Source organism: Populus alba, chromosome 5 (genome assembly GCF_005239225.2).
Source record: "Populus alba chromosome 5, ASM523922v2, whole genome shotgun sequence".
Classification (NCBI taxonomy): domain Eukaryota; kingdom Viridiplantae; phylum Streptophyta; class Magnoliopsida; order Malpighiales; family Salicaceae; genus Populus; species Populus alba.
Window position 1 is genome coordinate 22,119,435 of NC_133288.1, and position 15,458 is coordinate 22,134,892.

Genomic DNA, 15,458 nt, shown 5'->3' on the forward strand with positions numbered 1-15,458 from the left:
CTGAGTTTTTTTTTATTTCCTGTGCAAAGGCTACATTGTGTGTGTGTGTGTACATATATGTGTGTATTATCATAGTTGTGTAAAATTTTATATTTTTTAATTTAATTCTTAAACTTTTTTCTCAACAATTTAGATGTAATTAAAAACCAATTAATTTTGATTTATCATAAAAAGTTGGAATTGAAAGAAAAAGGATCAAAATAAAAAATATGTCAAGTATGGATGGCAGTCATAAATCTTATAAAATATGCACTTTGATCCTTAAACTTTAAAAATCACGCAACTTATATAATTTTAGTATTCTTTCAATTCATTTTTGATACAAAAATTTATTTTTATTATTTTTAGTCTCTGGTTGAGAGAGAGGTCATTGAATTTTAGTGATAGAGATAAAAGTGTTGTTAATATCGATTTAGACCATAAAAATGGATGATATTTGTGTTAAATGGTTTAATCCGACGAGGAGAGTTCATTTTAGGTGTTTTTTTTATTTTTAAAGTTCATGAAAAATACATATTTGAGATTTATTTGGTTTTTGAACTTGGGTTGATTTCATTTTATTGAGGTGGTCTTTTGGATCTTTTGAGGTCTTAGACAAGTCTATCATGATTTTTACAGTGTTTTATAATTGTTTTGGATAAAAAAATAGGTTAAAAAAGAATTTTTTGAGTAAATAAAAATTCAATCCTTGATTTTCCAGTTACCACAATGGGTAGAATATGAAAAAATCAGATGACATGTTGCTCATTTTTTTTTTCAAAAAAATTTTAGAGGGGATAACATGCTTTCCACCCAAATTGCAAAAAAAAAAAAAAAATCAAGCGCCCAATCGCCCAACTATATAAAAAAATCCTTTTTATCTCTATTTATTTTAATTTATATTTAAATTAGTATTCATTATTTCTTTCATTTTGTTTGCAAAACTTCTTTTAAATGAAGATTATTTTCGTAGTTATGCATTTAAATTTGAAGAGTTTCTCTTATTCATCTATATATTTTTTTTATCTTTTATATGATGAACTTTATTTTTAAAAATAAAAAAATATTTTCAGATAATATTTATAATATGTGCAGCCTTCATAATATTTATTCCTCTTTTATTTTATTTGATCAGTTTAATTTGTGTGCTTATTTCTATTATCATTTGCTCAAATATAAAAAATATTTTAATAAATAAATTTAGCAAATACAAATAGATGAATGTCCTATTTTTCAAGATTAAATATCTTGATTTACATTTATCTCTTTATTTTTTAAGTTTTATTTTTAGATCTCGTTAATGATTATTTATTTATTCTCATATATAGTTCTTGTGATTATATATATATGTATATATATGTGTGTGTGTGTGTGTGTGTGTGTGTATATATATATATATATATATATGTGTGTGTGTGTGTGTGTGAAAAAAATTTGAACTTAAATTTCTTAAAATTATAGAAATATATAAAAAAAACTTGTTTATATAATTTGTTTTTTTTTTAAAAAAAAAAATTCTAACCGTAGCGGATTCCAGATAACATTACTGGTATTATACAGAAGGACGCAGGATTTTCTGAAATGGACGGGGCCACAGGTTGTAACTAGAACGTCACTCCATGTGATCTTAAACTCGTAATGTCAAACATGCTATAAAGGTGGTGGCATGATAGGGGAACAGGAGCCATAAAGTCAACAAAATCTTCTTATTTTTCTTTGTTATTTTGAAAAAACAGGGCAATTAATTTTAGAAGGAGAAAAAGAAGTATGAAAGAGAGGATAGATTAATGGGACTGCGACCATTCTTCTCCATTTTGTATTTGCCCATTTAGCTTTGTAAATAAGAAATAGGAAAAGGTTGTGACAAGAGCTTGATTTAGGAAGTTGGGACTTTTAATTTAGATCTTTAATTGAATAATTAAACTGGTTGTTTTTTTTTAAAAAAAATTTAATCGTTTTTTTTTATGGTTTGATTTTTCCATTTTTTTTTTTTTTATTTTCTTGGTTTAATTAGTTTTTTTATTTTTTTTCTCACCCCTAAATTGAATTAGTTGAAAAACTAATTCCAGATATTAAAAAAAAATGATTAGATTTTTTTTTAAAAAAATCAATTTAATTTGGTTTCATTTATAGATCTTAAAGATAGATAAAACCAAACAAAATAAATAAAAAAAGATAAAAACCCAAAAACTCACATACATGTTATATTAAAATGGTAAAAAACAAGCTCAATTAAAAACTTTATCAACTAATTTGATTTTTCAAATATAAAATTAAAGTGAATCGAATTGTTTAATTTAAATTGATTATTTATTTTGATTTAATTTGATTTTAAAAAAAATAATTTTGATGAATTTTTTGGTTTAAAGTTAACCAACTACTATCAACCCTTTTTATTCTTGTTCGGGGTAATTCATCGGGTCAAAATACCTGCAATATTATGCCAATTGGCACTACAGCTTATCAATTGCGATTTATATTCCTATACCTCCCTTGCCGAAAGATTTGAAGCAGTGCTAGCCTTTTTCTAGAAGGAAAAAAACATTCTGCTGGAACATCACGTGTAAGAAACTTCGGGCTTTGGGCATCCATACCTTGTCTTGTGACCACTCGTGTCTTGTGTGATTCTCGAGAAAGAAAATGTCGAGCAAAAGAAAGGAAGATTTGTTCTCTTTATCAAGGAAAGAACAACCATGCGTAAATTTGAAAGGTTACCACTGGCAAGTTAAGAACAAAAGAAACTTAAAGTGAAAGTATTTTTGTTTGCATCTGTAATTGTCGAAAGCCTAAAGTTTTGTATATATATAAAAGCGTGTTTGATAGCATGCTTTTCAAGATAGTTTTTTAATTTAAAATATATTAAAATTATTTTTTTATAATTTTTTAATTCATCGTACCGTGAAATTCATCGAAAATATAAAAAAAAACATAAAATTTAATATTTTTAAAATAAAAAACAATAATTTAAAAAGTAAAAGTTATCACCGTGTAAAACATGCACTAAACCATTAACAAATTATGTCATTACTATAATCCATTTCTCATGACCAAATGTTAGGAAAAAAATTATTCATTAAATCCTCATCCCAAGTTAACTCCATTGTAAGCAATTGATTGAGATATCCATCCCTTAACCAGATATTTTGTCCTGCATTATTGAGCCCTCTACCAAAATAGCTATTACTTGTTTGGTATCCGAAAGTTTTTAAACCACAGTTGTTTTTAATTATTTTGTTTTGTTTAAAAGTAATATTTAATTAATACCTGCTTTGTTTTGAAGTGTGTAAGTGCCAGTTTTATATAAAAAAAGTTTTGCTTTTAATCATTCTATTTAACTTTGTTTTTTAGTTTTTTTAATATAAAAATATTTACTTTTATAAAAAATATGAACTTGCATCACATGAGTTTAGTTATGAAAATCGAGTAGTCATAATCAATTTCTCAGCAATTAATTCAGACCAACCAATTGGAAGCATTTAGATTCTGAAAGTGTAAATATAATTGAGATATCAGAGATAATGATATTAGTCGTATATTCATTTTCACAACTAAGCCAATCTAGTTTTTCGATTGAATTGTTTAACAATTGATTTGATCAAATGTCATCAGACTTTCTTTGTGCATTAAAAATATAATAAATATAACTTGAAGGGTAGTTTAGTTCATCATATCTTAAATTTGCTTTTCAATAATTATAAATGTAAATCTTTTTATAATCATGAAAAGTTTATATAATTATTAATTTTAAAATATATATAATTAGTTGAAGTATTTAAATTAAACACCAACAATAAATATATAAAAGATATATTCAGTGACTTTTGGTGATTAGATCGGTGAATCGCAATGTCATCTTTTTTTAGATTCGGTTTTAATTGCATTGCTTTTATAATGTTTATTAAATATAAATAACTCAATTTAAATTGAATGGCCATGGTTTAATGTATGTTGCAAATGATAAATTATTTATTATTTTATTTCATGTATTTTTATGTTTCTAAATCATTTTTGATGTATAAGTTGTTATAATTTTTTAAAAATAAAAAATATTATTTTAATATATTTATGAGTAAAAACTGCTTTAAGGATGTATTTGATTGAATGATTGAACTTGTTTTTTTATTAAAATATTTTTTTTATTTAATTATTTTTTATGTTTTGATATACCAGTGTAAAAAATAATTTTTTAAAAATAAAAAAATATTATTTTAATATATTTTTAAGTACAAAATATTTTAAAAATTAACTATTATTTTATTTTTAAATGCTAAAACAAAACCACCACCCATATTTTTAAGACGCCATTAAATTTAAAACACGAAGAGTCCAAATAACAAAAATCTATTAACAAAAACTTTCACTTGATTTGTGATGTCAAGAAAGCAAATTCAAAATTGTTCAAAAAAAAAAATCATCAAAAGATTACATATTTAATTAACGCAAGTGATCTCGTGCATCACTTAACATCATATTAAATTACTACCTTCAATGACAGGCATGGGAGCCCATCATGCACTAAAATATCACATGCCAAGGCAAGTGGATCTCATTTGGCCACGTGTACTCAAGCCAAGAATTTATCACTATTATTATTATTATTATTATACCACCACTCCAACCCCTAAAAAAAAATCTTGTCGTGCAACTATATATATATAATAGGTGATCTCATAATAAAAATTTTAAATTAAAAAGTTTTTTTTTTAATTTTAAATTTAAGTTTTATGATTATTAATATAATGATTATTAAAAATTTATATAATTATTAATTTCAGGGTTTTAAATATATTTAAATTAGTTTAAAAACACACATCAATAAAAAAAAAAAATTCTTCTCATGCCGCCAAAATTATTCCCTGCACATGAGGTCATAACGACTACACAATAATTCAATACCTTTCTTTCTTTTTTCATTTAACGTGGACCTCACCATGCTTAGATTATGTATGGTTAGGATTCTTCTAGTCCCTGTCTTACGAGACAAACTTCGAGGAACCCGAGGAGGAAATCAACGGTAATAATCTCCTCAACGGCTATTTAAAAAAATCATGATCAGATGGCTTCCAGCACATCGGCGGTTGCCGCCCAACAGTTTTTCCCGGCCTTGGACTAAAGAGGTAGCAGACCGCATGGTGTCGGTAAAATTAGGAGTAATCGGGACATTTCATTAAAATACCAAAAACAAATATATAAAAATGAGCAAAATTATATAAAAAGGCAAATTTCAGATCAGTCCTTTAACTATTTAGAGTTTCTTGATTGAGTCCCAAAATTACCAATTTAGTTACGTGTGGTATAGGTATCCTAATTTTTTCAAGTATTCGACACGAAATACCCAACTATTTTTTTTTAATTTAATACAAGTTTGAAAAATATTAAAACACAGTTAAAACAATTTTTATACTCTTAACTATATGTGTGTTTTGAACGTTCAAAATGTGGGAGGAAAAATGGGTACCTCAACATCTAATACTTTGAAATTGAGATACGCTGTACGTCTCCAATATTTTAATGAAGGATCGAATTGAGAAAAGTGTATAGATAGAGGACCCAGTTGATAAAATCAGTGGTTAAGAGACTAATTATGAAAATTTACGTACAGTTGGAGGATAAATATGAAGTTTGCCCAAAAAAATAAAGTAGCCGTTGCCGGCATGCCTCCTATAAAAGGACGTACTATGATGACCGAAGGTTCATGGAACTTGCAAACAAGAAAATATTAATCTCCTCCATTTCTAACAGGGATTCTCAGGATCCGTTGTGTATCTATCATATACTACTATTCTTCTTCTTCTTTTTTTTTATTAGAGCAAAATTTGTTTTGAGTTATAGCGTTCTTCATCTATCAAGGGTCTTGTTTATTTAATTATTTGGTGATAGTTTCTAGGAAATCTCAAAGAGAATCCCATGAAACTATATTGATCCTTCTTTTTCTTTGCTTAAAATTGTGTAAATCTTGTTAATCTAGCAAATCTTTTCTTCATCTTTGCCAGTAAAGTTCCTGTAATTTTCTTGAGAGAATCAGCAGCAAGGAGCTCCCATAAGGCTATTGATCGTGTTATTTAAAGATCATTGCCTCCTTTTATTTTCTTGTTTAAATTTGTGCATATAAACTTTATCTTCTTTAGGCATATAACAAGGTGAGAAATTAAACTATGGAGGCCCGTTTTGCAACGTCAACAGCAGATCGTCTTCAATCCATCTCTCCATCCAAGAAAATGAAAAACCCAGCAAAGAAAATTAACCACACTGCTAGCCGCAGTTTCATTTCAAGATCCATGGAAAACTTGCCTCCTATGAACCACAATAACTACAGAAACAACAGCCATGGAGTCCTCTTCTTTGCTCCTCGACATGATTCCCTCTACTTCTCCTACCCTCCTCCATCTTCACAGTCCGTTTTAAATTCACACCAGCAAAATTATTACCATGAGAGGCATGCCAAGCCCCTTTCTTTTCCTCTTCCGATCTCCAAACCCCACCACAACTCTCTTCCTTCTCGAAGCTGGGGTCTCTCTTGCCCACCTTCTGCTACAAGAAAGACTAATAGACCCAGAGACCAATCTCTCACTCCAAAGAAATCCAAACAACCCAACACCAAAAAAGTAGAAGAGCCAAAGGAACAATCTCTGATTATTGGATCTACTGTACCATTAGGACCTGACCCAAAAGATTTGCCAAAAGATGTTTCAAAGGTTTTATCATCGTCATCAGCGACAGTATCAGGTAATGGTGTTATTAATAGTACTGTTTTAATGGAAGATTTTGAGAAGTTTTCAGGTTCGGCGTTTGCACTATCTCCACATCCAAGCAGCTTACCTTTGCCCAAGTTTTCCATGAGACCAAAGCTTAGTTGTTCTGCTGAAGCTGCCGGGATTGATGCTGGAGCTACAGATAATCTCCGGCGACTTTTACGTCTGCGGTGAAGTGAAGTTATTTCCTCTTGTTACTATGTGGTGGGTGATAATGCAGGTTGATCTTTTAATATCTGTAAATAAAAAGCACAGCCGAGAGGCATGTGCTTGCCTGGTTGTGGCTTTCTTCTTTTCTCTTTGTTGTTTCTCAAGGAAGTTTGTGTTCACCACCTGCGTTTTTGAATTGGGGTGCACAAACAAGTTAAAGAAGACATGTAATCTTGTTATTTTTTTTTTTTATATCTAGAAATACTTAATTGGAGATTGCAAGTGGAAGATTGGATAGTAGTGGTGGCTGTCACTCACATTGTTCTGAAACTTCTGTCAAGCGTCAACATTCATAGGAGGTTTGGACTCATCTTTTCATCACCTCTCCTGAAAGGGAATGGCAAAAGGGAAAGAAGAAACGCTAAAAAAACAGTAACTTCGATAGCGGAGCTTAATGGTGTTTAATATAGCAACAAAACCAGAACGAGCTCTTCGAAATATATATGAACCGATGCTGCAAATCTTAATTGCTTGAAATATAGATCTTGCAATAACACATATATTAAAAAAAATTCCAAGTATCAACTACTGCTTTTAACAATTTCAACAATTTGAAATGACTTGTTTCTGCAATAACATATAGTATCGAGTATTTTATATACAAGTTTAAGCCATTATAAATCAATAAAAAATAAATTACAATATCAAATCGAGTATATGAGTTTAAATCGTTATAAATCAATAAAGACATAGAGCATGTGATTATATCATAGTCGAATCTCATTGCAGAACATCAATCTATACACGCAGGGATACAACTATCCCAACAAAATGGGATCATGCTTCTTAATTTCTATGCCAGCTTGCAAGGTCTCCTGCAAATTGCTAGTTTCGAAGGTAGCAATTAGCTTGAAGAACGAGGGAGCTAGGTAGGGTGTTTTATTTTTTATTTTTTATTTTTTTCGGGGAAATTAATTGGAAAGGTCACGTGAATAACCATGATCATAAACTTTGTTCTAATCAAGTAATCATCACGAGTGTGGCCCCTTTCTATTTTCAATCACGGATAATTTAATGTACACCGTCCAATCTACCATATATATAAAAAATATATGAAAGAGCTCAAATCACATTTAATTGGAGCTCAAATTATATAAGTTTGAGTTGAATAATGCTCAAGTATATATTACTTTCCGGAAATCACAATCAGAAAATATCTATTTGTTTAGTATTGTAGTGGTGTTTGAGGTTGTAATTTTTTAAAAAATATGTTTAATTAAATCTGTAAAATATTAAATTAAAGTGTCCATTTTACAACAATTCTTAACAAATCACCCTCTATTTTTGCCTTAAGTGGATTTAGTATTTCTGACAATTGCAATGAATTTTTTATCTTTTCATATTCAAAAAAACAAAAAAATTTAGATTTGATGGAGAGCAAATTCCATCTATATTTTTTTTCAAGACTTAAACTTGGAATATAGCACAAATATCTGAAATGAATTTTAATGCAAAATAAATAAAAGATACATTATTTTAGTTTCTATAAAACCAAAATTTAAAATACATGTATGATATAATGCAATAAAACAAAAAACTTTTTATCTAATCAAATTATTGTTTTACGGGCTGGATAAAAATTATAAGCGTCAAACTATTTGTAGGGCTAATTTAAGCTGGCCTAAATAAACGGTGATACACCTTTGGTTTGGGCTTCCGTTTGCTTAATTAGTTTAAGCAGGCCTGGATATCCAATTAAATTCTTATGGATCTTGAAGCCTATCAGGCCAACCTTCGTAATCTTGTGAAATTTCAACCGTACCCCGTAAAGGTTCCAATTCCTGAAAAAAAAAAAAAAAAAATACAATTCTTCAAATATAAACTCCTGAACAAAGAGGCAAATATGTCACAGCTCCTTGTTTGATAAAATAAATTTAAATGTCTCGAAAAATTAATATATAGCTTTGTTAATTATATCAAACTCAGACTTTATTTTATAATTTTTATATAAAATAGAGATATTTTATATTTTTAAAAAAAATTAAAAAACATCAATTTACAATAAACCAGGTCTCACGATCAAGACCTCGAGTCGAGTCAAACCCCAAGCTGGTCTGATAACTATAATGCAAGTCGGTTCAAATCTGTCTCTCTTCCCTACTGTACATTGGCGTTACTTGATTAAGTTTTTAACCATTTTCTACTCAAGATATAGTACGTATAGAAACAGAGAAAGCAATTGCTAGGGCAATACTTAAAAGACCCTTCCATTCTTCTCTTGGATGAAGTTACAAGTGCATTGGATACAAAATCTGAAAAGTTTGTCCAGGAGGGTTTTAGATAAGCTTATGGAAGACAGTATTGCAGTTCTGCAAGCAACATGGGAGAGTGGTCGACATCGGAAGCCATAACCAGCTCATCGGAAAACCTGGTGGTATTTATAAACAATTAGTCAGTTTATAACGGGAAAAGAACACATAATTATAAGCAATAGGCCCTTTTACAAGGAATCTAAGCCAAAAAAGAAAGAAAAAAGTCTTCCTATAACTTAACCTAACCAAGCTGAAAGTGTGCAGACATTTTGAATCAGTTGACAGTTGCTTAAGCCTCATTTTATCACCAATTTTCATTCACATCCTAGAACAGAAGCTGGGACTAAAACCAGCCAGAAACTTAGGAATTTCGGCTGGATTTGCCCAGTTTGGTTTTCTGAGCGATTGCTTGTCCAGATTCGGGCCTGAAAAAGTTCTTACACCGAATCCTAGTCAGATACCAGCTCTCTCTGTCTTGTTTCGAGCAACCTTGTACACTTGCTCCAATCTTTGATTTTTTTGCCTGGTTCAAGTTCTTTTTTACTTTCAAGGGCATAAATTAATCAACTTATGAATCTCGCCAGCAATATAATATACAAAAGAAACTAGAATTAAAGTAGATATATTAGCTACAAGAAAGTTGTTGGAGGGGTTGGTGCTCGGTAGGCCACGATCCAACAAGCTCGAATCTGCTAATAGAATTCTCCCCATGTGCTCTGCAGATTATGGGTAAATTATACTTAATTACGCAATTAGTGGAGCGGGATTGCTTTCTTTCGAGGATAAATCAAATCACCAAAAATTCTTGACATGATGCCATGATCCATGAAACTCCAACAACATTTTCTCTTCTTTTTTTGCCAGGAGGAAAATACAAGAACTTGTGGGCATCCATATTTGTGATTGTTATTAATTTATTATTGACGTGGAATAAAAGATGATGTTCGTACAAAGACTATTGGGGCTGGATTAGACCTGGCCACGTCTTTTTGATTCCTTAACGCTACCCCTTTGATGGAACTAAAATGCCAGACACGTTGATTGACATTCCATGCCACTCCATATCCTCCTTGTCTTTGTTTCTGTGCGAATTTCCCTTGTTTGGTTGAAACTTTGGAGACAAAAAATAGCTGAAAGCACAGCTCATTTGACCCGACTCGAGAAGGCAAAGATGATGTGTGCTAGTTTAATAGGTCCTTGTTTGGCTCTGAGCAATTTTACAAAAATGTGTGTTTGATGATGTAGTAAATTTTTCGGTTTAAAAAACTTTTTATTTAAAAATATATTAAAAAAATTATTAAAAAAAAAATATTTTTTAACATTAGCTTATCAAAATAATCAACCACGTTTTCCAAATAAAATCTAAATTTAGTAGAGAGTCAATCTAAAATTTAGCCTGGGTTAGATTTTAAAAAATCATGCCCGGTTAAAATCTACCTTGGCTTACTTTCTTTTTTTCTTCAAATAATGTTTTTAATAATTTTGCTTTTAAGATAATGGTATTGTAGATGGAGAGATATTATTAAGTTTATTTTTCCAAATTCGTCAGAAAGCATACCGTCTTCGTGAATACAACTAGCTAGGAGAATGATATGATTTTTACACTTATTGCATTATTTGCACTAGTGGTTTTATCTTATAGATCATCCACTAGTGGTTACAGCCAGTCATTTGATTGGACTTTGTCAAGTCAAACAGCCTGGAAAATGAAGGGCCATGCCACCTAAACCACATTATAGCATGGGCATCATCTTGTCTCGTTGCATCCCTTCGAAGGCAAGAAATTTTTTATGGAGAGAGCTCTCTCTTATTTAAAACTAACTGTAAATATTTTTTTAATATATTTTTAATATGAATATTTTATATTTTAATACTAAATACATAGAAATCCTTTTTAAGAGTTTTGAACTTGAAAATTTCTATTAAAAACAATTCAACCATTGATCAAGCCTCGAGGCTTAACTGGCATGGTTTATTTTGTTAACGGCAGAATTGATTTTTGATGAATTATTAACCTAATTGCTCATTAGCTACTTGGTGCTTGAGTGGGTGCTTTCTCCGAGAGATCGATCTACCATTATCAGCACCTTGAATGCTACCATCACTGCTATTTATTGCCTTCACATCTCTGCCCGTCCACACCATTAATGAGACATTAATCATACATATATTGATTTCACATTAGAAGCAAATCTGTTCATTTTCACATAGTCAATCACACGCGCGCGCGCACATCTAAATAAAGTATTAACTTTAAAAAAACCTTCATCATTAAGTTATCGATTTAACTTGCAAATTTAATCAAAATAATATTATTTCATCCAACTAAATTTAATAAAACTTGCTCAGGTTAATCTAATTTTACCAAGTTAATATCTTTCCTTGTTCAACTTGAAATCCAATCCCGAATCATACATTAAGTCGGAAATCTCCTAGGTTAATATACCCGAACAAACATAAATAGATTTACTCACACTAATTAAACTACAATTACAAAAAAAATGAAAGTATTTTATTATTTTCTCATATACAAAAATTATTTAAAACTAACTGTAAAAAATAAAGAATTCCAAAAAATTAAATAATAGTATCTTGTATAGTGTTTATTTACTATCTCAAGATATAATAAATAAAAATAATAATAACCAAAATATGTTTGATAACTTAAAAAAAATGTAAAAATAAATTTGTTTCTAGAATAATTTTTAGTAATTTTTTATATTTTCAAAACATAAAATAAAGCAGAGACGTTGCCCTCCATTTTAATTGTTTCTATTTATTTTATTAGAAGATAAAAATCAAATATTACTTTTTTATATATAAAAAACTGTTACAAAAATAAATAAATTCAAAAAAAGTTAAAAAATAATAATGGAAAAAAAAACATTAATGATATTTTAACTGAAAAGATTTGCTATTAACTTTAGGCAATTAGAAAAGGAAGAGTGGTTAGACTTTTGGATAGGGATTAGCTGGCAAAAGGTTGTCTAGGTAAGCCAATCCCAACACATACGCTTCTACCGCAAAAATATTGTCCCTTCTCCTCTTCTCTCTTCGTTGCCTATCTTCCCCGCTCTCTCTTCTCGCATTGAAAAATTAGGGTTATTTAGCTCTCCAATATTTTCTTCACTCCTCAAATTAGGGTTCTTTAACGAGTCTTAGCGTCCGATTATTTCAATTCTTTAACTGGTAATGAACAACCATAACTCTAGGTCACTATCATCGGCTTCAATTTCTGATCAGAGAAAAGAGAGGCAAAGGAGAAATCGAAGGCATTGAAGAAGTAGTAGTTGTTGTAGTGATAAGTGAAGAGATCGGACGGTTGAAATGAGCGCGTCCAGGTTCATTAAGTGCGTGACTGTTGGCGACGGCGCCGTTGGCAAAACATGTATGCTTATTTCCTACACCAGCAATACTTTCCCTACGGTACTTTCTCTTTTTCTCTCTCCGTGTTTCCTCTATCGTAACTTTGCACATTGTCTATGGACGTTTTCGTAATTTCGGTCTTTTGTGGGAGATCTTTTTATCTTGCTTGATCGTAGAATTTAGTTGGAAGCATCATTCTCTGAGATTATCTTGTTCTGATTTGTGAAGATACTTTTTTAGCAATTTTACTGAATTTTTCTTGTTTTTTTTTTTTTTCCAGTTTTTAGTGTTCTTTTATCTGGTATAGAGTTGAGGCTACAAAATTAGATTTGAACTTGAAATTTAGGGCTCCTGTTGTATACTTTTCATGATAAATGCATGGATTGTGTTTATAAGAATTAGTCATTTGGGTTATCTAGATCGGTAATTATTCATTGCTGAATTTCGAAGAATCCCTGGGCAGATTTCAATGTACATTGATGTTTTGGTGATTTTTTAGAAATGATTTGGAGTTTAAAATAGTCTAGAGGTCTATATGGTGTGTATTGTAGTGTGTTTTTTGCTTTTCGTTAAATAATGTCCGGGGACACATCACCAGTTATTAATGTTGTCATTATCTGGTTTTTGGCTATTGTGATGCGAAACAGGACTATGTACCAACTGTTTTTGACAACTTCAGTGCGAATGTGGTTGTGGATGGAAACACTGTCAACTTAGGATTATGGGATACAGCTGGTAATTTTTCTTTACAAAATCTTGTTATTCATTTGTTTATAAGTTGGGGTGCTTTCTTGCGCTGAGTTTAAAGAATTTCATTGAACAGGTCAAGAGGATTACAATAGATTAAGACCTTTGAGTTATCGTGGGGCAGACGTCTTTATTCTTGCATTCTCTTTAATCAGCAAGGCCAGCTATGAAAACGTTGCCAAAAAGGTTATGGATTGTCTATGAATAATTGTTTGATTAATTTCCTTGTACTGATAATTTTCTTTTTGCTGGTTTTCCATTTCAGTGGATTCCAGAACTGAGGCATTATGCTCCCGGGGTTCCAATTATTCTCGTTGGAACAAAACTTGGTAAGACTATCTCTATCACCACATTTTAATCGCGAAATGGAATATCTGAATTGTCTCACTAGCTGGTTGGATTTTCTAGGCTAAGCTACTGTTATAGGACTTCTGCATCATATTAAACTGACTAATCGCTGTCCCTTTGTGCAACATACCAGTTCAACATGGCTTTGATCTTGGCCCAGTCTTAACCTTGATCAGCAATCATCAACCATGTCCTAGCTTATATTACAATCAATAACTGCACAACACATTGCTTATTTTCCCTTTTGCACTTTTCTTTTCTTTTCATTTTGGCATGTATTTAGAAAATTTGATATGTTCTTATTTAATGCTTTTTGAGAATGTTAGGTTGCAATGATTCTAGGATCAAGGCATTGATTCTAGGGAGCTCAATGTTTTTTAGGTTTTAGTACTCTATTCTCATCCGAACTATTTGCATCCATTTTCCGTATCATCTTTTATCAAGATGCAAAACAACTCTGTATTAGCTGATTAGCAGCTGTTCTTTCTTTGCTTCCATTATGCACAATGTCATCAAGTACTGTTTTTTGTACTGGTTCTTGATTATGTTATGCACAATTGTCGAAAATGAGAAACAATCCCCTTTTCCAATAAAGGACTACAATTCGAGAGATGCTTCTCATTATCAACCGGGGACTAAAATTTGTCTCAAACTAATGTTTTTCAAAGCGAAACTTCTCTTACGGTTATAATCGTTTTCCATCTGCAGATCTTCGAGAAGACAAGCAATTCTTTGTTGACCATCCTGGTGCAGTGCCAATTACTACTGCTCAGGTAAATATGACCATCCTCGAGTGTCTCTCCTTCCCCCAACACACCACGCACCAAAACTTTCTTTGTATAGGTTCCTTTTAATTAATTTCTTGTCTTGGCTTTTGTTGAAGGGAGAGGAACTGAAAAAACTAATTGGAGCTCCTTTCTACATTGAATGTAGTTCGAAAACACAGCAGGTATACACATCCTCTCTCTCTTTTTTTTGTTCTCCATGGGCACTGTGTTATGCCATTGCCATTGATGGGATTTATTTTGTAATTTCAGAATGTGAAGGGGGTCTTTGATGCGGCCATAAAGGTGGTGCTGCAGCCTCCAAAGCAAAAGAAGAAGAAGAAAAAGGGGCAAAAGGCTTGCTCCATATTGTAATTGACAAAGGCATGATTAGGTTTGACAGAATAGAAGATGGCCTGCCTGCCACTCACTGCAGTCAGTCATTGCTGTGTCACCTCTTTCCATTCTTTGGCCCCCTCAAGGAAGCAGGAAGTCTTGTATAGTCTCGACTGACATTCTGGGGATTTCCATGAAAACACCAGATTGATTGTTTCGTGTTTTCCTCAATCTCGTGGTCTGTAATTGAATTGCATTCCTTGTCCAAAATGCGTTTTCTTTTTTTTGGGGTTAAATTCGGCTTGTAATATCTAAATTTGTCCCTCTCGTATTAACTTCCTGGCATGAGATGATGTGATTAATCTATGTAGCTGACCTCCTCTACGAGGTTCGCAGAATCTCTGGCCACTTGCTTCGTACCCTATTCTGCAGTAGATTTGTACGACAATATGATTGTTGTTTTGTATTCAGTTTAAGCTATAATGTATTCCTCGCTTTTGGATTCCATGCTATTTACCTCTTGTACTGGGATTGAATTAAACACTAAGAGTTTCTGAACCTGAATTTAGTTCAAGAAATGGCCATGACAGGTTATGGAATCGTCAAAAACATTATTATTTCTTCCAAAGGTATTTTATTCCAGCGTACAGATGCTAAGGAGCATAGTAGGAGCCATTCCTGTTAACATGGAGCGTGTAATTTCG

The 15,458-nt window shown here is 31.2% G+C and overlaps 1 protein-coding gene across 1 annotated transcript; it reads left to right on the forward strand.

Annotated features, from left to right (window-relative positions):
- Positions 1–12,171: 12,171 nt before the first annotated feature.
- Positions 12,172–15,266, forward strand: LOC118062014 (rac-like GTP-binding protein ARAC1). Its single transcript, XM_035075680.2, has 7 exons — positions 12,172–12,619; positions 13,207–13,294; positions 13,383–13,492; positions 13,572–13,635; positions 14,363–14,427; positions 14,538–14,603; positions 14,692–15,266. Exons 1-7 carry the CDS (start codon positions 12,521–12,523, stop codon positions 14,791–14,793), a joined length of 594 nt encoding a protein of 197 aa, XP_034931571.1. The 5' UTR covers positions 12,172–12,520; the 3' UTR covers positions 14,794–15,266.
- The last annotated feature ends 192 nt before the right edge of the window (positions 15,267–15,458 follow it).